We start from the raw sequence: 23,131 nt of genomic DNA, 5'->3' as shown, positions 1-23,131 counted from the left end.
GTTCAATTCAGGTTCGACAAAGCATTTCTTTGCATTCACGTTGCAAGAAATCCCCCCTTGGCTTGGGTCCAACCGCTCGACAGTGAATGTGCTCATCCTCCTTCCGGTACCTTTGGCTCTGCGTTGATACGTGCGTAGTTGGGTGCTCATAATCGTCCGCATCTATGCGCACAAGCCTTCCCTCCCTCCCTCCCTTTCTTTCTTTCTTTCTTTCTCTCCAGCATCACATGCCCTCCCTCCTCTGCGCAAACACACTCACTCACACTTCTCCCACGCACACACTCCTCCCCTCCCGTTCTTGCGGGTGCTGTCTCATTCACTTCGTCCACGCACTTTTCCCATTGCAAGGGGAGGGGCGGGGTTGTATATAAAACCACCACAAGAAGGCCACACGCTACACTCACACTCAACCCACTTTGCAGCCAGCGCCACAAGCGAGAAGACTCCGAAGCCGGGAGTAGAAGTACCAACATTGATCCGGGAGCTCAGATTAAACGCCGTTTTTTTGTTTCTTCGGATTGTCTACTGGAGCTCCGTTTCAAAACCCCCCCCCTGATTCATCACAACCTGCGCTATACGCCAGTTTCTCTGGATATAGCTGCTACAAAGTTGGTAGTAAACTCTTTGGAGTTTGGTTCGAGTCTCATATTTTTAAAAAAAATTAACTTGCTTGTGAAAGTGGGCTGCTGTGAAACTTGGGACTGACCCCCTCGGGTCGGGAAGAGGACCTGTCGCATCTTTTTTTTTTTTTTTTTGACAAGGAACAGCAAAAAAGTTTTGGCCAGATACTCCGAAGTTGAGCGTAGCGGTAAGACATTTCATCCTTTTGGTCTCTGTTTTGAAATTAATGTGTTTTTTGTGCTGAGAAATGTTGAATTATGAGAATTATTGCTGTTTTTCTGCAACGTATTGCATACTGAAACCTTTTATTGTCACTGTCCGTGGTGCTGAAAAATATTGAATTATTACAATTATCACTGATTTTTATGCAACCGACGCGTTGCATACTGAAACTTTTCGTTGTCGCTGTCCGTGGTGCTGATACATGTTGCATTATGAGAATTAACGCTGATCTTCTGCAACTGACGTTTTGCATACTGAAACCTTCTATTGTCGCTGTCCGTGGTGCTGATAAATGTTGCATTATGAGAATTAACGCTGATCTTCTGCAACGGTTTGCATAGTGAAACCTTTTCATTGTCGCTGTCCGCGGTGCTGATACATGTTGCATTATGAGAATTAACGCTGATCTTCTGCAACGGTTTGCATAGTGTAACCTTACACGGTCGCTGTCCGTGGTGCTGAAAAATCTTGAATTATTACAATTATCACTGATCTTATGCAACCGACGTTTTGCATACTGCAACTTTTCGTTGTCGCTGTCCGTGGTGCTGATACATGATGCATTATGAGAATTAACGCTGATCTTCTGCAACAGTTTGCATAGTGAAACCTTTCACGGTCGCTGTCCGTGGTGCTGAAAAATGTTGCATTATTACAGTTATCGCTGATGTAATGCAACCGGACGTTTTGCACACTGAAACCTTTCATTGTAGCTGTCCGTGGTGCTGAAACCAGGCTTGCTTTCTACTGCAGAACTTTATCCTGCTGCTTTCTGGCTGGTGATGCGTTTTGATTGCACTGTTGGGGGGGGGGGAAAGTCTGACTTCACCAACATGTTGCAAGAACTTCCTGGCATGGTTTTGCACATGAATATTAATTCACAGAATAGATCAAATATGTGTTTTGCTGCACAATGCATTCTTTTAGAACTGCACTGCAGCCTTTAAAGTGCCATATCTCCATAACAACAAAATTTCTGAATCCGAAATGTATTCGACAACAACAATAAAATGGTCAAGCGGAAGAGAAAAGAAACAGAAAGTCAAGGAAGGAAATGTGAGCTATCACACAGACGACAACAGCTGGACCTCCTTTCTTTTCACCGCGTGCTTCCTCCGATGCACATTCATGGAGCTTCCGGTTGTTGGGAGGCGGGACACAGAGAACGAGAGAGATGCTCCTGTCTACACAAAGCAGATGCTTCTCACAAAGTGGAGGGAACATAATTGCATGGAAGCAGGTGCATGGAAAGAATTGGTTACTTCCTCTGATAGAAAAGCAGATAGGAAAAAAGAGAAATGCTGGAACATAAGTCATGGTATTGGTAATGGTAATGGTTTAATTTCATTTGAACATGCATCAGATTACAATTGAATGCATCCCATAATCAATTCACAGTTCCACATGTCCAAAAGGAGTAGGAAGAAGCAAAGCTTATTAAATCCTACCCCTCCATCTGGTACTTTTACAATCAGTAACTGTTACATTTGTTCACTTCCTGCTTTCCTAATATATATATTTTTTATTATTGTAGAACAGGGGTGACATGTAAAAACAACGAAGAAAACTGCAAAAATTTAAGAAATATTATTTAAGAAAAAAAGTTGTAATTTCGAAAAAAGTAGCAAATTTGACCAGAATAATGTTGTAATATGAGGGAAAATAACAGGGAAACTAAAGAGTGACTAAACTCTTAATATTATAAGGAAAAAAAATAAGATAATTTTAGTCACTCATTTTATTTTATTTTATTTTATTTTATTTTATTTTATTTTATTTTATTTTATTTTATTTTATTTTATTTTATTTTATTTTATAATATATAATTTATAAGTTTTATTGTAAGTTTTATTATAAGTATTGGATGACATTTTTAGCTAATTGCTTATTTTTAGCCTTATGCATTATTTTAACTGTTTGAAGATGAACTATATCAGCAAGTTTGGCGATTTTAGAAATAAGGAGTTAGTATGTTCTCTGAATTATCCTTACTGACCTTTTTTTTGCAGTACATTTAGCGAGTGAAGATTGCTTTTATAGTTATTAGCCCATATTTTTCCACACAATAAGTAAGCTATGGTAGAACCAGAGAAGTCAGAGATGTTGCTGAGCAACCGTGTGAGCGTGAAAGTGACTGTGCTCTTTCTTGCAGACTCGCTTCACATTGCATGAAGCATTTTTTTTTTTTTGCAACATCAGATATATACTGTATATTTTTTTTTATGCATGCATTGCAAAGAATATGTTATATTTCAAAAGTTGCATGCATTTTGCAGGCATGTAATCCGTCTCTAGTAGAGACGTGCTTTTGTGCAGCAACAACAACAAGAACAACATTTTTTTTTTTAAATGGTTCTAAACATCCGCGGTCGCTAGTGGCGATGCTTGGATGGACGTCAGACATGACGCACACGATTCATAGTTCAGGCGAGTGTGTGGGAGGAAAAGACTAAGCGCCTGGTGATACCAGCCTTCTGTGAAGGGCTTTAATTGCGGCTTGGTCGCAATTATCTCGATGAGAAGCGGTCAGTTCGGGGGTTTTATTCAATACGTGCGATGATACTAATCACATGCATAATATCATCCGGAGGTTTGAACATCAAGGTGGACAAGGTTTAATTCATTTGCATGGTAACTAATTATTTTTATTTTATTTTATTTTATTTTATTTTATTTTATTTTATTTTATTTTATTTTATTTTTATTTTTATTTTTATTTTTATTTTTATTTTTATTTTTATTTTTATTTTTATTTTTATTTTTATTTTTATTTTTATATAGATCTAATTCATTTGCATGGTAACTAATAATCACACCAGATTGTTTTGCATCTCATTTCCTGTCCCGCTTGCAGCTCAAGGTTAAGCTGACCCGATGGCGTCATCAGTTCTTTCTTGGTCCTCCGTGGCTCTTCTTGTGCTCTTCTTCACTTCCACGTCCTCCACGCCGTCCGGTCCGGCGTCTGCCACCTGCGCGACTCTCGAACAAAGTCGCTTCTTTGGCGTTTTCTCCTCCACGACGACACTTCCATCGGCACCGTGCTCCTGGACCCTGCAGAACCCCGACCCTCGTCGCTATACCGTTTACATGAAGATCACTAAACCGACTGATTCCTGCGTACCGAGGCAGATCAGGACCTTCCAGTTTGATTCCTTCATCGAGACGTCCCGGACTTACCTGGGTATGGAGAGCTACGACGAAGTCGTGAGGTTGTGCGACGCGTCGACTACCGTCACTTACCTTGAATCCAGCAAGCAGTTCCTTCAAATCCGTAAAGTGGCCCCGAGTAACGGTGTCGAGATTCCTCAAAGCGAGAACGACGTCAGCGAGTTCAAGGCCGAGTTTCTCGTAGTCGGGAAGAGGAACCCGAGTATGCCCGCCTGTCAGATGTTGTGCCAGTGGTTGGAGAAGTGCCTGTCCAGTAGCACCCACGAGTACCCCTGCGGGATCATGAATACACCGTGCCAATGTTGGGAGGCCCCAAAGAGGAAGCCGGGGAGCTGCTACAGGGGCGGCGTCTATGTGGAGAAATGCATTCCGGTACCAAGAGACAATGGACGCAATGCCGAGATCATCAGTAAGTAAGACTCGAACTCGAACTTAAAACAGGCACTGGTGATTCCAAACAAACCTTACATGATCCATACTTGATGCAGTTTAGTATTTGATGCCTTCAGGGGTCATCGTAAATGACAAAACTTTTCTACCGCGTATCCTCACGAGGGTTGCGAAGGGTACTGGAGACTATTCCAGCTGTCTTTGGGCAAGAGGCGGGGTACACCCTGAACTGATCGCCAGCCAATCACAGGGCACATATAGACAAACAACCATTCACACTCACATTCATACCTATGGATAATTTGGAGTCGCTAATTAACCTAGCATGTTTTTTTGGAATGTGGGAGGAAAACCCACGCAAGCACAAGGAGAACATGCAAACTCCACACAAAGATGGCTGAAGGTGGAATTGAACTCGGGTCTCCTAGCTGTGAGGCCTGCGCACTAACCACTTTCCAATGAACTGCTTTGCTCAGACACGATGCAGAATGGGAAACTTCAAAACTCATATTGGTACTTCTTTGTATATTTGTTAGGTACACCTTTTGGAGTGTTAAGTTACTGTGTGATGAGTTCAGTGTTTTTTGCAAGCATAAACATGGCTAAATAATAATAGACATGTTTTTGGAATGTGGGAGGAAAACCCACGCAAGCACGGGGAGAACATGCAAACTCCACACAAAGATGGCCGAAGGTGGAACTGAACTCGGGTCTCCTAGCTGTGAGGCCTGCGCACTAACCACTTTCCAATGAACTGCTTTGCTCAGACACAATGCAGAATGGGAAACTTCAAAACTCATATTGGTACTTTTTTGTATATTTTAAGGTACACCTTTGGAGTGTTAAGTTACTGTGTGATGAGTTTAGTGTTTTTTTGCAAGCATAAACATGGCTAAATAAACTAATAGACATAGACATGTTGTTTTCTATAATAGCCAAGTCTATTGGTACTTCTTTGTACATTTGTTAGGTACACCTTTAGAGTGTTAAGTTACTGTGTGATGAGTTCAGTGTTTTTTTGCAAGCATAAACATGGCTAAATAATAATAGACATGGTTTTGGAATGTGGGAGGAAACCGGAGTACCCGGAAAAAAAACCCACCCATGCACGGGGAGAACATGCAAACTCCACACAGAGACGGCCGAGGGTGGAATTGAACCACTGACCTCTTAGTCTGTGCCTTAGTGCGTGTCGCTCCTATTAATCAAGTCTCCCAGGCATCAAACAGGGGATGTGCACTCAGCAGTTACAAACTAATAAGAATCGAATCAAAGGTGTTGTAGAAATGTCTCTAATTAGATGAACTGCCCAAAGTGCACACATCGCTACCTGCAAGCTAAGCGTGTTAACTTCGGAGCTCGGGGGGGTCGGGGGGGGGTTGGAGGGCGGAAAGGAGCACAAAGACCTCACAGTCAGCTGGCGAAGCTGAAAGGCGAAACGGTTGTCATAGCAACACTGCTACCGTCGTCGTTGTTGTGAAAAGCTGAAGAAACTGAACAACTATCAGTCAGGAAAATAGTCCAGTAATATTGACACACTTCCTGTCCAAGGAAGTACTTGAACCTTTATTTCCTTTTTTATCTCATCTAACCTTAAACTGTTCTTTCATTTGAACATGCATCAGATTACAATTGAATGCATCCCATAATCAGTTCACAGTTCCACATGTCCAAAAGGAGTAGGAAGAAGCAAAGCTTATTAAATCCTACCCCTCCATCTGGTACTTTTACAATCAGTAACTGTTACATTTGTTCACTTCCTGCTTTCCTAATATAGTTTGTTTTTTTGTTTTTTTAATTTTTTTATTTTAATTTTTATCCTAAAAAAATTTTAATTTTAATTTTAATTTTAATTTTAATTTTAATTTTAATTTTAATTTTAATTTTAATTTTAATTTTAATTTTAATTTTAATTTTAATTTTAATTTTAATTTTAATTTTAATTTTAATTTTAATAATTGGTTATTTTTAGCCTTATGCATTATTTTAGCTGTTTGAAGAAGAACTATATCAGCAAGTTGAAGTATTTGTGATTTTAGAAATAAGGAGTTAGTATGTTCTCTGTAGGCGGCATTATGAATTATCCTTACTGGCCTTTTTTGCAGTACATTTAGCGAGTGAAGATTGCTTTTATAGTTATTAGCCCATATTTCCACATTTTAATTTTAATTTTAATTTTAATTTTAATTTTAATTTTAATTTTAATTTTAATTTTAATTTTAATTTTAATTTTAATTTTAATTTTAATTTTAATTTTAATTTTAATTTTAATTTTAATTTAACTAATTTGTTCACTTCCTGCTTTCCTAATATAGTTTTTTTTATGTAAAACGGGGGTGTCGTAACATGTGACATGTAACAACAACAAAGAAAACAGCTAAAATTTATTTGACCAGAATAATGTTGTAATATGAGGGTTAAAAAAACATCATTAAACTGTTCTTTCACGCAGAAGGCTGGGCCGGATGGAGTCGCTGGTCAGTATGCAGCCAGGAATGCGGGGGTGGCGTCCAGGTGCGGAGTCGTACCTGTCAACCCGATGATGCCGTCTGTGAAGGCACCGTTGAAGAAGGGCGGCCATGCAACCCACAAGCCTGCATCGGTAATCTAATCTAATCTAATAACCTCAGTTTAATCTCCTAGAATTAAATAGGATTTTAGGCTAATTTGAATTTTAATTTCTGTATATTTTCAGGCAAAGAACGCACCAAAAGTCAGGGTCTGCGAGCCATTATTGGTCTGAGGAGAGACCACACTGATGACCCCAGCTTTGGAGTTGTTGCAACCCAAACCGGTAAGATCATTACACCAGTTTTAAAATCAATTTTAAGATTTTTTTTTACTGGTTTTTAAACGGCCTTGCAGCTTCTTATTTATCTGATCTGCTTTTACCATATCAACAATACCAAAACCCAGAACTAAAACCCACGGTGAGGCAGCATTTAGCCACTATGCCCCCCCCCCCCCCCACCTGTGGAACAGCCTGCCGGAAAGCCTCAGGACTGCGGAGACTGTTGATATATTTTTTTTAAAGATTAAAAACACACCTTTTTAATCAGGCTTTTAAATATATAAAAATAAAATAATAATAAAAAAAATAAAATTAATAAAAATTAAAATATTATTGTAATAAATAATAATAAATAATAATAAATAATAATAAATAATAATAAATAATAATAAATAATAATAAATAATAATACATAATAATACATAATAATAAATAATGATAAATAATAATATCCATCCATTCATTCATTTTCTACCGCTTTTCCTCACGAGGGTCGCGGGGGTGCTGGAGCCTATCCCAGCTGTCTTCGGGCGAGAGGCGGGGTACACCCTGGACTGATCGCCAGCCAATCACAGGGCACATATAGACAAACAACCATTCACACTCACATTCATACCTATGGACAATTTGGAGTGGCTAATTAACCTAGCATGTTTTTGGAATGTGGGAGGAAACCGGAGTACCCGGAGAAAACCCACGCATGCACGGGGAGAACATGCAAATTTAAATAATAATAAATAATAATAAATAATAATAAATAATAATAAATAATAATAAATAATAATAAATAATAATAATAAATAATAATAAATAATAATAAATAATAATAAATAATAATAAATAATAATAAATAATAATAAATAATTCGCCCAAAGACAGCTGGGATAGGCTCCAGCACCCCCGCAACCCTTGTGAGGAAAAGCGGTAGAAAATGAATGAATAATAAATAATAATAAATAATAATATATAATAATAAATAATAATAAATAATAATAAATAATAATAAATAATGATAAATAATGATAAATAATAATAAATAATAATAAAATATTTTAAACTTTTCTTTTTATATTTTTAGTCCTATTTTATGCTTTTAGTCTTTAGCTTTTAACTCCAGTATTTCCTCGGGGGCGGGCATCCTCCACCCTGGGGGCTGTGTCGGGTCTGCTGAGGGGGTGCCATCCTTGGGTCCCTTCGACCCGGCCGGCTGGGGGTTCCTCCCTTTGATGTGGGGGTCCACCCGTCTGTCGGAGTCAGGGGCAGGTGGCACTTTGTGTAGGAAAAGTGCTCTACAAATAAAGTTTATTTGATTTTGATTTATTCATTTTTATTTATTTTTTTGCACCTTTTTTCAAAATATTTAACCAAAAAAATTGTTGCCTTTCTTACAGCAAACGCTAAAACAGATGAATGGTCCGCATGGACTGCATGTTCAGTGACTTGCGGAGAAGGTTGGCAAAGCCGAACCCGCGTCTGCGCCACTTCCTCCTTCACCACCCAATGCACCGGACCCCTGCGAGAGAACAGACCCTGCAACAACACCGCCATCTGCCCAGGTGACTTCCATTTCTATCATGTGATGCTCATGTCCTTGATGTAGACATTTCCGTAACAACAACAAATCCGACTCCTGCAGTTGATGGAGCCTGGGATGAATGGACCCCCTGGAGCTTGTGCTCATCTACATGCGGTCGTGGTTACCGTGACCGTTCCCGTACTTGTAAGCTGCCCCAGAATGGAGGAGAACCTTGCAACGGACCTTCCAGACAGAACAAGCTCTGCAACATTGCCGTGTGCCCTGGTGAGTTCCCTGGATTTGTATGTGTGTGACTTTTCTAGCATAAGGGAATTAACTGTAGGCTGCACGGTGGACGAGTGGTTAGCGAGCAGACCTCATAGCTAGGAGTCAATTATAGAAAACAACATGTCTATGTCTATTAGTTTATTTAGCCATGTTTATGCTTGCAAAAAAAAACACTAAACTCATCACACAGTAACTTAACACTCCAAAGGTGTACCTAAAAATATACAAAGAAGTACCAATATGAGTTTTGAAGTTTCCCATTCTGCATTGTGTCTGAGCAAAGCAGTTCATTGGAGGACATGCGACATAGAAAGTGGTTAGTGCGCAGGCCACACAACTTGGAGACCCGAGTTCAATTCCACCCTTGGCTATCTGTGTGTGGAGTTTGCATGTTTTCCCCGTGCATGCGTGGGGGGTTTTCTCCGGGTATTCCGGTTTCCTCCCACATTCCAAAAACATGTCTATTATAGAAAACAACATCTTTTAGTTTATTTAGTTATGTTTATGCTTGCAAAAAAACACTAAACTCATCACACAGTAACTTAACACTCCAAAGTGTGTACCTAAAAATATACAAAGAAGTACCAATATGAGTTTCCCATTCTGCATTGTGTCTGAGCAAAGCATTTCATTGGAGGACATGCGGCATAGAAAGTGGTTCGTGCGCAGGCCACACAGCTTTGAGACCCGAGTTCAATTCCACCCTCGGCCATCTCTGTGTGGAAAAAACATGCTATGTTAATTGGCGACTCCAAATTGTCCATAGATATGAATGTGAGTGTGAATGGTTGTTTGTCTATATGTGCCCTGTGATTGGCTACCCACCAGTCCAGTGTTTACCCCGCCTCTCGCCCCAAGACAGCTGGGATAGGCTCCAGCACCCCCTGCGCGACCCTTGTGAGGATACGCGGTAGACAATGAATGAACTGAATGAACTGAATCTGCTTCCCTCTAGTGGACGGACACTGGAACGACTGGTCAGCATGGAGCCCCTGCTCTGCCTCTTGCTCCAACGGTACCATGCAGAGAACAAGAGAATGCAATGGCCCATCCTACGGGGGCTCGGAATGCCACGGAAGCTGGAAAGAGGCAGTCAACTGCTTCCTGAAAGAGTGTCCAGGTAAATAAAAAAATAAAAAAAACTATAATTGACGCATCTACAGTACACAATCAAGGTGAAAGTTGCTGTGTGTGTTTAAGTTGACGGACGCTGGCACGCGTGGACCTCATGGGGAAGCTGCAGCAAGACTTGCGGCGGCGGCGTCCAGCAGAGACAAAGACTATGCGAAGGTCCTTTCTTCGGTGGGGAGCCTTGCCCCGGTGAAAGAGGGGAGCAGAGGCGCTGTAACGAGAAGAGATGCCCCGGTGAGTCACGGGAAAGAATTGGAATCAATTCCAGTAACAATTTGGTGCTCATGCTGTGCACGGATCTTGCAGAGCCACATGAGATTTGCCCTGAGCAGAACACTGGAGATGTTGTGTGGAAGAAGACCCCTGCTGGTGACATGGCTGCCATCTCCTGTCCGGCTGATGCTGCAGGTATTGTTTATGGTTTAATGGTTTTATTTCATTTGAACATGCATCAGATTACAATTGAATGCATCCCATAATCAGTTCACAGTTCCACATGTCCAAAAGGAGTAGGAAGAAGCAAAGCTTATTAAATCCTACCCCTCCATCTGGTACTTTTACAATCAGTAACTGTTACATTTGTTCACTTCCTGCTTTCCTAATGTAATTAAAGTTTGTTGGGTTGTTTTAGTTTTTATAATTTTTTTTTATTTTTATTTTTATCCTAAAAAATGTAATTGTTATTTTTATTTTTATTTTTATTTTTATTTTTATTTTTATTTTTATTTTTATTTTTATTTTTATTTTTATTTTTATTTTTATTTTTATTTTTATTTTTATTTTTATTTTTATTTTTATTTTTATTTTTATTTTTATTTTTATTTTTATTTTTATTTTTATTTTTTCAATAATTGGTTATTTTTAGCCTTATGCATTATTTTAGCTGTTTGAAGATTTCTGATTTTACAAATAAGGAGTTACTATGTTCTCTGTAGGCGGCATTATGAATTATCCTTACTGGCCTTTTTTGCAGTACATTTAGTGAGTGAAGATTACTTTTATAGTTATTAGCCCATATTTCCCACACAATAAGTAAGATATGGTAGAACCAGAGAGCAATAAAGAGTGTGGAGTGATTTCTGATTGTGAATAAATTTTTGCTTTGTTCAATATTGAAATATTTCTTGCTGACAGTAAAGCTCTAATGTATATACGTATGAATGTCCTCCTTACCATGTTGGACTTCTTCTCATACAGGTCTGATTCTTCGCCGCTGCAGTCTTAATGCTGTCGGTTTGGCCACATGGGAGAGTCCAACTTACATCAAGTGTGTCTCCAAGAACTACGAGAACATTCAGATCCTGGTGAGATCCCAAAAAAGTAATTTTTAATATGAAACAGGCATGATGATGAATACTAATTTACCAAAACAAACCCTTGCAGTCGAGGGACTACAGTACCAAAGCACAGATGGCGCAAAACGTGGACGGCATCGCCGAAGTGATTTCCCGTCTGAGGTTCTTAACCGATGAAGGCGCCACGTACAGCGGCGACCTTTTGGCTGTCATGGACATCCTGAAGAACACCTCCGACTTGTACAAGGCAACCAGGCTGAGGCTCAGCAATGCAGACGTCGAGGTAAACACTAAACTCATCACACAGTAACTTAACACTCCAAAGGTGTACCTAAAAATATACAAACAAGTACCAATATGAGTTTCTGCATGAATTAGAGATGTCTGATTATTATCGGGGTTGCACGGTGGTCGAGTGGTTAGCGCGCAGACCTCACAGTTAGGAGACCAGGGTTCAATTCCATTCAATTTGTGGAGTTTGCATGTTCTCTCATGTCTATTAGTTTATTTAGCCATGTTTATGCTTGCAAAAAAAACACTAAACTCATCACACAGTAACTTAACACTCCAAAGGTGTACCTAAAAATATACAAAGAAGTACCAATATGAGTTTCTGCATGAATTAGAGATGTCTGATTATTATCGGGGTTGCACGGTAGTCGAGTGGTTAGCGCGCAGACCTCACAGCTAGGAGACCAGGGTTCAATTCCATTCAATTTGTGGAGTTTGCATGTTCTCTCATGTCTATTAGTTTATTTAGCCATGTTTATGCTTGCAAAAAAAACACTAAACTCATCACACAGTAACTTAACACTCCAAAGGTGTACCTAAAAATATACAAACAAGTACCAATATGAGTTTCTGCATGAATTAGGGATGTCTGATTATTATCGTGGTTGCACGGTGGTCGAGTGGTTAGCGCGCAGACCTCACAGCTAGGAGACCAGGGTTCAATTTCATTCAATTTGTGGAGTTTGCATGTTCTCCCATGTCTATTAGTTTATTTAGCCATGTTTATGCTTGCAAAAAACCACTAAACTCATCACACAGTAACTTAACACTCTAAAGGTGTACCTAAAAATATACAAAGAAGTATCAATATGAGTTTTGAAGTTTCCCATTCTGCAAAAACAGCAGTTCATTGGAGGACATGTGGCATAGAAAGTGGTTAGTGCGCAGGCCACACAGCTAGGAGACCCGAGTTCAATCCCACCCTCAACCATCTCTATGTGGAGTTTGCATGTTCTCCCTGTGCATGTGTGGGTTTTCTGCGGGTGCTCCGGTTTCCTCCCACATTCCAAAAACATGTCTATTAGTTTATTTAGCCATGTTTATGCTTGCAAAAAACACTAAACTCATCACACAGTAACTTAACACTCCAAAGGTGTACCTAAAAATATACAAAGAAGTACCAATATGAGTTTTGAAGTTTCCCATTCTGCATTGTGTCTGAGCAAAGCAGTTCATTGGAGGACATGCTGCATAGAAAGTGGTTAGCGCGCAGGCCACACAGCTCGGAGACCCGAGTTCAATTCCACTCTCGGTCATCTCTGTGTGGAGTTTGCATGTTCTCCCCGTGCATGCGTGGGTTTTCTCCGGGTACTCCGGTTTCCTCCCACATTCCAAAAACATGCTAGCTTAATTAGCAACTCCAAATTGTCCATAGGTATGAATGTGAGTGTGAATGGTTGTTTATTATCCATAGGATGAATAGACAAGAATTCCCATAGTCACACTGCGGAATCTTACAGCTGCAAAGGGAACACCACCTTCAATTGTCACCTCCAGGATGTGTCATAACCACGTCATCCTGATACTTTTCTTTCCACATTGCAAAATCTACAGCGCATGTATCTCCCACCAAATTACCATACCAGGTATGTTCTTACACCTGTGTTTTCTTTATTTGCAGAACTACGTCCAAACAATCAGCAACTTACTGAAGGAGGAACATCACGACAAATGGGAAGAGGCACAGCTGGTACGTGTGAAAATGGGCGTGCGAGCGCGAGGGACACCTCCGAGCGCCAGACGTGAAAAGAATTAATTAGATCACAATCACAGCAAGTTATTTTAGTGTGGAACAGTTAATTGCGAAAACCCCAAAACTGTAAAAAAAAAAAAAATGCAAAAAAAAAAAAAACACTGTGATGACACACTTCAAGGTGAGCTTGAAGTGTGGGGGGCGGGTGAGATTGACTCAGGGAAAAGCACAACGCCCACTCGGCAATCTGTGAGTCTCCACGCCATCCCACAAAGCCTCGTCAGGGCCGAGAGGGGACACAGACGGCACGACACATCACGTCGAAAAAAAAAAAAAACACACACACCTAGCGCCCACATTGCTCCGGTTATGCGTCAGAGATACGCAAGTAACGGCAGCCCTCCCCTCCGTTAAGTGTGAGGGAGAGGAAATACTGTAGAAACTGCAGTGTGACTCAACGCCATGTCCATTTAAGGCCTTTAGGAAGTTTGCCGGTTGCTAGGCAGCAGGCTGGGAGAACATCTAGATAAAGATACTATTCGGATTCACCCATTTCCTTATGTCAATCCAGTATAAGGTATGATATCCCATAATTTATGCAGCTGGGCTAACTGTACAATAATAATTTGCTAATTTTTTTTTATCTCCCTTCAATAAAGTAGGCTTTAGTCAGGCCACAAGGGGGCGTGGTAACCCTTCTAACGAGTTGCGTCCTGGAAGATGTCTACAAATTAAATGTACATTAAAGTTGTAATTAAAGGCATTGTTAGTCACACCAAATGAGGGCGTGGTAACTCTCATAACAAATTGCATCCTGGAAGGTGGCTAAAAATTAAATCTACATTAAAGTTGTAATTAAAGGCATCGTCTGTCAGATCATAAGAGGGCGTGGTATCCCTTCTAACGAGTGGCATCCTAGAAGGTGGCTAAAAATTAAATGTACATTAAAGTTGTAATTAAAGGCATTGTCAGTCAGACCATAAGGGGGCGGGGGCGTGGTAACCCTTCTAACAAGTTGCATCCCGGAAGGTGGCTAAAAATTAAATGTACATTAAAGTTGTAATTAAAGGCATTGTCAGGCAGACTATAAGGGGCGTGGTGTCATGTCACGTGGCACATGGGAAACCAATGGACGAGCTAAAAACCCGAACTGTCCACTCGTCATCCAGCGCTACTCTTTACGGCAGTGTTCAACCTTTTCTGAGCCATGGCACGTTTTTTATATTATAATTATAATTATATAATATTACAAAATGTCACCATGACCTCTCACGTGCATCACTAATTCTATTGGAGGAACCAGGAAATCAACTACTTGTTTCCACACGGACGAATATTACATTGCTCTTCCCGTTTTTACACCACGGACACTCGAAAATGACATAATATTTGGAGAAAATTATAAATTAATAATATTTTTTTTAACTACGGCACAGTGGTTGAAAATCACTGCTTTAATACATCAGAGTGTGAGTTTTACCGATGTATATTTGTACAGTTACACCAGTACTTCCGGGGGCGCCAAATACTCATTCAATTCAATTCAAACTTGAAGGATTTTGGTGCTATTTGTACACATAAATAGATAAATGCTACATGATAATTGAGAAACCACATTACAAACTACATTACAGTAACACACGCCACAAAAATTGTAACTTTTGTACACTCATTATGTCCATTTTTTTGTTGTTTTCCTCATACAGATGGGCGCCAACGTTAAGGAGTTCTTCCATCTTGTTGAGGACTCGGTAAACATGATCGGTATGCAAATGAGCGGCTTCCAGGACATTTATGAAGTCACCGAAAATTTAGGTGAGCCCTGAGTGCGATTAGAACATCTCTCTTGCCTAAGTATGACTATTTCTGCCATCTTGAACTGCATGAGACTTAGTACATATAATTTCTTCCTGTAGCAAAGCATTCTTGGTAGTATTTTCACTCATTCGTCACTGTTTTCTACTCAGTGCTGAGCATCCATAAGCGGCCAACGACAACAAGCTCCAACTTCACTTTCCCGGCTAAGGGCTGGAGGGGCATGTTAGACTGGGTGAGGACTTCCGAGGAGAAAATTTCTGTTTCCAGAGAAGCACTAGCCATCGAGCAAACTGGTACGTTTTTTGTTTTTTTTTTTGCAGATAAACATCATAAAAGTCATTTGTTTTGCAAATATATATTTAAGCAATTGTTTTCTTCATTTTAGATGGCAATGATGCATTTGTGACTGGCATCGTTCTCTACAGAAACCTTAGTTCCTTCCTCTCCTTTCAGAGGTAAGACATTACATCATTGTCATTCTTTCTTTTGCCACTAGATGGGGTCCACTCTATTTCTTATAGTTGACATGCATCCCAAAAAACAACAAAAAAGGAAGAAAATTAGTATTTTACAGCTGGTTTTGTCCCAAGACTGTGAGGCAAGTTTTAGTGTTGGTTTGTACTTATGCCGAAATGAGCTCCACAAGTTGGACATCCTTTCATCTAATGGAAATAGGACTATATGACAGGATGAAGGGGTACACGTAACACTTTACTCACTTTACTTTATGTTGTGAACAAGCCACAGAAAAGAGTCATTGTGCAATATAATTATCTCGTATAAGGGGTCCCAAAACCCCCAAAATGGAGGAAATGGCCGAGGAAAAATCAGCAGTAATTATACAAGATAATGTCAAAATATTAAGAAAAAAATCTAATTTACAGGACAAATATAGAAGTAGAAAGTTGTACATACATAAATAACTAGGGATTGCCGATAATTGTCAGTGCCAATAATTATCGGCTCAATAAGAGGTGATATGGAAAAATCAGCAGTAATTATACAAGATAATGTCAAAATATTAAGAAAAAAATCTAATTTACAGGACAAATATAGAAGTAGAAAGTTATACATACATAAATAACTAGGGATGACCGATAATTGTCAGTACCAATAGTTATCGGCTCAATAAGAGGTGATATGGAAAAATCGGCAGTAATTATACAAGATAATGTCAAAATATTAAGAAAGTTATACATACATAAATAACTAGAGATGGCCGATAATTGTCAGTACCAATAATTATCGGCTCAATAAGAGTATCGACATCGGAAATTGACAATTTTGACAATATCAGCATATCGGAAAAGTGTTAGGGTCACGGTTCAAAATCCTTGCCCCCTTTATTATTCTAAGTCACTCATTACCCACTATTAAGAAAGTTATACGTACATACATAAATAACTAGAGATGGCCGATAATTGTCAGTACCAATAATTATCGGCTCAATAAGAGGTGAAATGGAAAAATCAGCAGTAATTATACAAGATAATGTCAAAATATTAAGAAAAAAATCTAATTTACAGGACAAATATAGAAGTAGAAAGTTATACATACATAAATAACTAGGGATGGCCGATAATTGTCAGTGCCAATAATTATCGGCTCAATAAAAGGTGATATGGAAAAATCGGCAGTAATTATACAAGATAATGTCAAAATATTAAGAAATTTATACATACATAAATAACTAGAGATGGCCGATAATTGTCAGTGCCAATAATTATCGGCTCAATAAGAGAATCGGCATCGGAAATTGACAATTTTGACAATATCAGCATATCGGAAAAGTGTTAGGATCACGGTTCAAAATCCTTGCCCCCTTTATTTAAGTCACTCATTACCCACTATTAAGAAAGTTATACGTACATACATAAATAACTAGAGATGGCCGATAATTGTCAGTACCAATAATTATCGGCTCAATAAGAGTATCGGAAATTGACAATTTTGACAATATCAGCATATCGGAAAAGTGTTAGGGTCACGGTTCAAAATCCTTGCCCCCTTATTGTTCTAAGTCACTCATTCCCCACTGATTCCATCATGTCTAATTCCTACAGCAACAGCACCCTGCTCAATTCCAAAGTGGTCACGGTGATCGTCAAGCCCACCCCTTCCCTTGTGTCTTCTCCTGTTGAGATCGAGTTCCCCCACCTCCACAATGTAAGTCCACAGCCTTACCCCCCCTCGGGGTGTTTGCTCACCCGCCGCACACGGAACTTGACATTTTAGTTGACATTTGCGGTGAAACTGTGACATTTGCCGATGATTTTGAGACCTGCAAAGATCAACAGCCTAACCAGCTGGTCAAGTCGGTGATGAGAAATCACAGTCACCGGAGTGGTAATGAGCTTCTGTAGCTGATAAGCTGTTTTTAGCAATGGCGGGAAGCAGATGGGTGGCAGCAAGGTGTTGCTTCTCACATGTTCTTTAATGCATCATTGCAATCTATACATGTTGTATGTTGTATGCATAGATTCCTCACAATGTTGTTCTCCCTTTCTGCGTCCTCTAATTCTCAGGGCACCATGAATGAGACTTGCCTATCTTGGGATGAGAGTGAAACGTAAGTGTTGACTTTTGTTGTCTATCTATCTTTTGCGTGCATCCTCTATTTTTTCCCGTCACCTTGTTTTAGTCATGCATCCATCACCGAGTTGTACATTCATCCACCCTGAGAGTCACCAGAGGGGGAGCGATAATGTTTCATCCCTTTTTTCATGTCAGTCATTTGTGGCACAGAGGGGGGGGGGGCAGAGCCAGTGCCACAACATGTGGAGACATCTCTGACACACACTTACCGTATGGCACATTCTCGGAGCATTTGTGTGCTTTTTTCCATGACATTACCAGCTGAAGGGAGGGTATTTAGTAATGTGATTGATGGAAGTAAAAGATACAAATACAGTAAAAAAGGTGAAGGTTTTATTTTGATTTTTTATTGTGGTTTATTTATTATTCTCAGATACAGCTTACCAGGGTGTCTAAAGTGTGGCCTAGGGGGCATTTGTGGTCCGCGGCTGTTTTTTTACGGCCTGTGTCACATTTTAAAAAAAAAAAAAAAAACAATAACTATAGCAAAAATGGTAATGGTTTTATTTCATTTGAACATGCATCAGATTACAATTGAATGCATCCCATAATCAGTTCACAGTTCCACATGTCCAAAAGGAGTAGGAAGAAGCAAAGCTTATTAAACCCTACCCCTCCATCTGGTACTTTTACAATCAGTAACTGTTACATTTGTTCACTTCCTGCTTTCTTAATATAGTTTTTTTATTTTTATTTTATTTAATAATAAACCTTATTCTCAGATACAGCTAGACCTCTTCCAAACTACTTCCTAGGGTGTGTAAAGTGTGGCCTGGGGGGCATTTGTGGCTCGCGGCTGTTTGTTTATCGGCCTGTGTCACATTTTAAAAACCAAAAAAAACCCCAATAAAAATAAAAATACAAAAATATTAAAAACAGGATTCTCTGACAATTTTAGAACCATAAAAAATAAAAATAAAAATAAAAATAAAAATAAAATAAAAATTAAATTTTTTAGGATAAAAATAAAAAATAAAAAAAATTATAAAAACTAAAAAAACCCAACAAACTTTAATTACATTAGGAAAGCAGGAAGTGAACAAATGTAACAGTTACTGATTGTAAAAGTACCAGATGGAGGGGTAGGATTTAATAAGCTTTGCTTCTTCCTACACCTTTTGGACATGTGGAACTGTGAACTGATTATGGGATGCATTCAATTGTAATCTGATGCATGTTCAAATGAAATAAAAATAAATGTACAAGACAAATAGCGACAAATAGAAGTAAAAAGTCACACATACATACATACACATCATGTTACACATATCGCTATCGGCTGATATCGGACAATTGGACGATATCAGCATATTGATTTTCATCAAAAAAGCCACTAACAAATAAAAAGATAAGGAAAACACCGACTTCTATGACCAATAGTCAGTGTACGACAATCAAGCATTATGTAGCATGCTAACATATCCCTTCGGGCTTAGATTGACTTATCCGCCATGTTGCACTTATTCCTTAAATTCAACACAAAACTTAACTGAATCGCAAGTAGAACACTTCCTGTGCTTGTCAAGCGAGGGCCACAAGAGCGCGCTTGTCGGATGTGCTTCATTTATGACAGCGGATTGGGATCATCATTGGGAGGATGCGGCCAAGGGCAGATAGGGTCAGCGCCTGTGTGGCGCAGGAAGGGCTCCATTAGCTCCTCAAATGAACTTACGACAAGACGCACAAAGACCTGCGGTGTTTCGGGACAATAAGAGACACGCTTTTGGACGAGCGGGGTTACATTTGACCTCCTGGCTCCTATTTAGCCGCATGAGAGAGTCTGAATATTGCAAAGAATGATCAGTGTGGTGCACTGCAGTCGGATATATTGATTAATACCCTTCATGCATGGATTTGCACCTAACTCTTGTATTGGATTGGTTAGCGACGCATCTTAGGTTAGATGCATTGATTTATTGTTTGGAGATGCACATTTTTGTCATGTTTTGTGCATTTGTTTACATATGTATTACATATATATATTCATTAATAAAGCATGCTGTGGTAGGTGGTTGACTACAGTGTATGCTTAGTTAAGAAATATGCATATTTAACTGCATTTTACATAAAACGCTGTGGTGATATGTAGTATTCTACATTAGTCGCTAAGTGTTTGTAATTTGACAGTGATGAGACTATAGCCACCGCAGGAAGTACCGTACAGAAAAAGCAAGTAAAAAAGCAAAAACAAGGAACACTCCCAATGCTAACATGTTTGAGATGATATTATGTCATTTTTTTTCTCTTATTATGCCTATTATATTGGGATTTCATAGTGTAAATGTGACTATAGGGGTGTTATTTCATGTCTGGAGAGCTCTAATAATGTTTAAAATCGTATTTAGAAGGTTGTAAACATTCATTCGTTTTCTACCGCTTGTTGTCGGGGGGTGCTGGAGCCTATCCTAGCTGTCTTTGAACGAGAGGCGGGGTACACCCTGGACTGGTGGCCAGCCAATCACAGGGCACATATAGACAAACAACCATTCACACTCACATTCATACCTATGGACAATTTGGAGTCGCTAATTAACCTAGCATGTTTTTTGGAATGTGGGAGGAAACCGGAGTACCCGGAGAAAACCCACGCATGCACGGGGAGAACATGCAAACTCCACACAGAGATGGCCGAGGGTGGGATTGAACTCGGGTCTTCTAGCTGTGTGGCCAGCGCACTAACCACTTTCTGTTCTCCAATGAACTGCTTTGCTCAGACACAATGCAGAATGGGAAACTTCAAAACTCATATTGGTACTTCTTTGTATATTTTTTAGTTACACCTTTGGAGTGTTAAGTTACTGTGTGATGAATTTAGTGTTTTTTTTTGCAAGCATAAACATGGCTAAATAAACTAATAGACATAGACGTGGTTTTGGAATGTGGAAGGAAACCCACGCATGCACGGGGAGAACATGCAAACTCCACACAAAGATGAGTGGAATTGAACTAGGGTCTCCTAGCTGTGAGGTCTGCATGCTAACCACTCTTCCACCGTGCAGTTCCTTATTTTTCCCAACATTTCCCTCATTTTTATTCATGTACATGTTGCCAGGTATAATTCCGATGGCTCCACCCACCTTTGGTGGCCAGGTAGTGCCAGTAAAATCATAATACCAGAAAAAAATATTTCCATATGCGTCTATATTTTAAGTAATCAGGCACAAACACGTCAAGTATCGTTAATTCCATGTAATTCTAAGCACCTTATGTCCGTTTTTGCTGTGTTTATAATGATTGACAGGGTTATGACAGCTTAAAGAGATAAATTAATAAAAAAAAAAAGGTAGACGTGGGCGTCATTTCATATGTGAGTTATTTTTGGAGCCCCCACAATCAATCAAGACGCATTTTTAATGAGACTCGTCAGAGCGCAGAGCAGCCTCTCCTCTTCTTTTCTCTCCTCTTCTCCTCTTCTCTCCTCACCGGCGCCTTGCTTTTGTTCTCCTCCCCTGTGCAGATCCTCCCTGCTCGGATCTTGGTCTGCTCGGAGCTGCAGAGCCGTCCCCGTTCATTCGTTCCGAACCAAATGCGTGTGTGACAGCCTCTCCACCTTCGCCATTTTAGCGCACACCAACTTCGATTCGGTAAGTCTTCGAAAATCCGGTTATGCAAATCGTTTTTTTTGTTGTTTATTTTGCCTCTCCACCATCTTTTGACGTTTTCGTGTAATTGCATGTGTGTGAAAATGCGACGCATGTTAGGGTTTGGACTCATTTGCATTTTTTCCCTCTTTGTCTCCCCTGGAAGAAAAATGTGATTTTTAGTGGGTTATTGACGCATGACAATTACACGAAAAAAAATGTTGCTTGCATGACCAAAATGGTGTTAAAATATCGTAAATGTGAAGGAATAACGTGTGCAATAACGTCCTGTGAATGGCGGCGTGTTTTAATGCGCAAAAAAAAACAAAAAAACAATGTTATTTCCCCTGTAGACTGTGTTGCCCCAGAAGCTGGCCGAGCCAGTTGCCGTGGCAACGGCTTCTGCAGCGAAAAAAAAAAAAAAAAAAAAAAAAACTCGGCCTGTGGGATTTTTCATAACTGAGAAGCTGAAAGGGGTTTGGAGGGAGTGGGGGGTGGGGGGTGGGGTTAAAAAAAAAAAAAAACACACAGCAACCATTACCTAACCAACCTTAACCCCCCCCCCCTTCCCCACTCACGCCTTTGACCGTCATTCATTTAGCATCCAACATCATTTAGCATCGACTTAGCACCCACTACCAAATTATGCTTCATATGAACATTTTCATGACTTGTAGACTTGAACCCGGGGATAAAAAGTCACTCATCACGATCGTTATATACTCCGATTATTGTTATTAGCATCCTTTTTCTCCGATTTTTTTTGTCGTCCTCCTCCAGATATATGAACCAATGAGAGACAGACATCTGGTTATGCATTGACAGTTCCTGTTTTCTTGCAACCGCCCCCCCCCCCCCCCATCTTCATAACCCCCACCCTACCCCCCATCTTTCAACCTTTAATGTGCACTGTGGTCATTTTCAATGACATCTCCCCGCCAGTAATATATATATAGCAGAGAGGGACAGACTTTTGCTTTTGATGTCGTCTCATTTCAAAATCTTTGATACGACCGTCCAATAGCGTCGCCTTATTTAGTTTTTCGTCAGAAACTGTAATTTATGAAAACATTTATGATATTTAGGTCAAATTCAAGACAAACAGATTCGCCCGTGTTTGTACTTTCCGTAAGATTCGATAAAAGCTGGCACAATCTGCCATCTGTTTGCGTCTGGTATAGTACTACATTTAATTAAAAAGTACTGTATATATCATTGGTGTTTAAACTGTAGCCCACGGGCCAAATCAGGACTTTTAAAAAAAAAAAAAACCTTTAACATGCAAAGCGTCTTCAGAATAGTCAGATGCAATCGGACTACAAAAAAAGCCATCAACAAAAAAACGGAACATGCTGCACAAAGTAGCATACCATACATTCCTTCCACAAGGCATGCTGGGTAACTTGTGGTACTCTTTTTTTTGTAACATTTTGCCATGTTTAGCTTGATTTCGAAATCAATCCGATTTGGTATCCATTGTTTTATTGTCCATATAGTTAATAGTGTTGTGACAGCTGGACTACCCAGCATGCCTTGCGGGCATTTAGAAATAACAGTTTTAAGTTATGTGATGTTTATGTGATTCGTTACAGACCACAGCTGTCCTATCTAGTCTTTGAGCATCAACTGTTTTTTTGGCAGATTCGAATTGTATTAGCGCAACAGGCATTCAAAAGACACATTCAAAGACACTGTGTAGTGTTCGGTGTTCGGTGAGACACACAAGCACCA

The 23,131-nt window shown here is 39.6% G+C and overlaps 1 protein-coding gene across 3 annotated transcripts in view; it reads left to right on the top strand.

The window, feature by feature from the left end:
* The window catches only part of LOC131101788 (adhesion G protein-coupled receptor B1-like), a 72,275-nt gene that overhangs the window by 38,190 nt on the left and 10,954 nt on the right, over window positions 1-23,131 (top strand). For 2 of the 3 annotated variants that reach the window (XM_078791913.1, XM_078791911.1), the window contains exons 4-20: window positions 3,698-4,420; window positions 6,854-7,003; window positions 7,097-7,195; window positions 8,584-8,748; window positions 8,829-8,993; window positions 9,952-10,116; window positions 10,197-10,361; window positions 10,434-10,535; window positions 11,325-11,431; window positions 11,511-11,705; window positions 13,335-13,403; window positions 15,113-15,221; window positions 15,374-15,517; window positions 15,610-15,679; window positions 17,288-17,390; window positions 17,750-17,793; window positions 21,277-21,403. In XM_078791913.1, coding sequence (XP_078648039.1) covers window positions 3,718-4,420; window positions 6,854-7,003; window positions 7,097-7,195; window positions 8,584-8,748; window positions 8,829-8,993; window positions 9,952-10,116; window positions 10,197-10,361; window positions 10,434-10,535; window positions 11,325-11,431; window positions 11,511-11,705; window positions 13,335-13,403; window positions 15,113-15,221; window positions 15,374-15,517; window positions 15,610-15,679; window positions 17,288-17,390; window positions 17,750-17,793; window positions 21,277-21,403 — 2,682 coding nt within the window. In that variant the 5' untranslated portion in view covers window positions 3,698-3,717. The remainder of the gene's footprint in view (window positions 1-3,697; window positions 4,421-6,853; window positions 7,004-7,096; window positions 7,196-8,583; window positions 8,749-8,828; window positions 8,994-9,951; window positions 10,117-10,196; window positions 10,362-10,433; window positions 10,536-11,324; window positions 11,432-11,510; window positions 11,706-13,334; window positions 13,404-15,112; window positions 15,222-15,373; window positions 15,518-15,609; window positions 15,680-17,287; window positions 17,391-17,749; window positions 17,794-21,276; window positions 21,404-23,131) is intronic. The other variant, XM_078791912.1, reaches the window with a different exon arrangement.

Source organism: Doryrhamphus excisus, linkage group LG7, assembly GCF_037039965.1.
Source record: "Doryrhamphus excisus strain RoL-2023G ecotype Guam linkage group LG7, RoL_Dexc_Guam_v1.1, whole genome shotgun sequence".
In the NCBI taxonomy this organism is placed as follows: domain Eukaryota; kingdom Metazoa; phylum Chordata; class Actinopteri; order Syngnathiformes; family Syngnathidae; genus Doryrhamphus; species Doryrhamphus excisus.
Note: the sequence above shows the minus strand (reverse complement) of the source record. Positions and strands in the feature narration are given on the sequence as shown.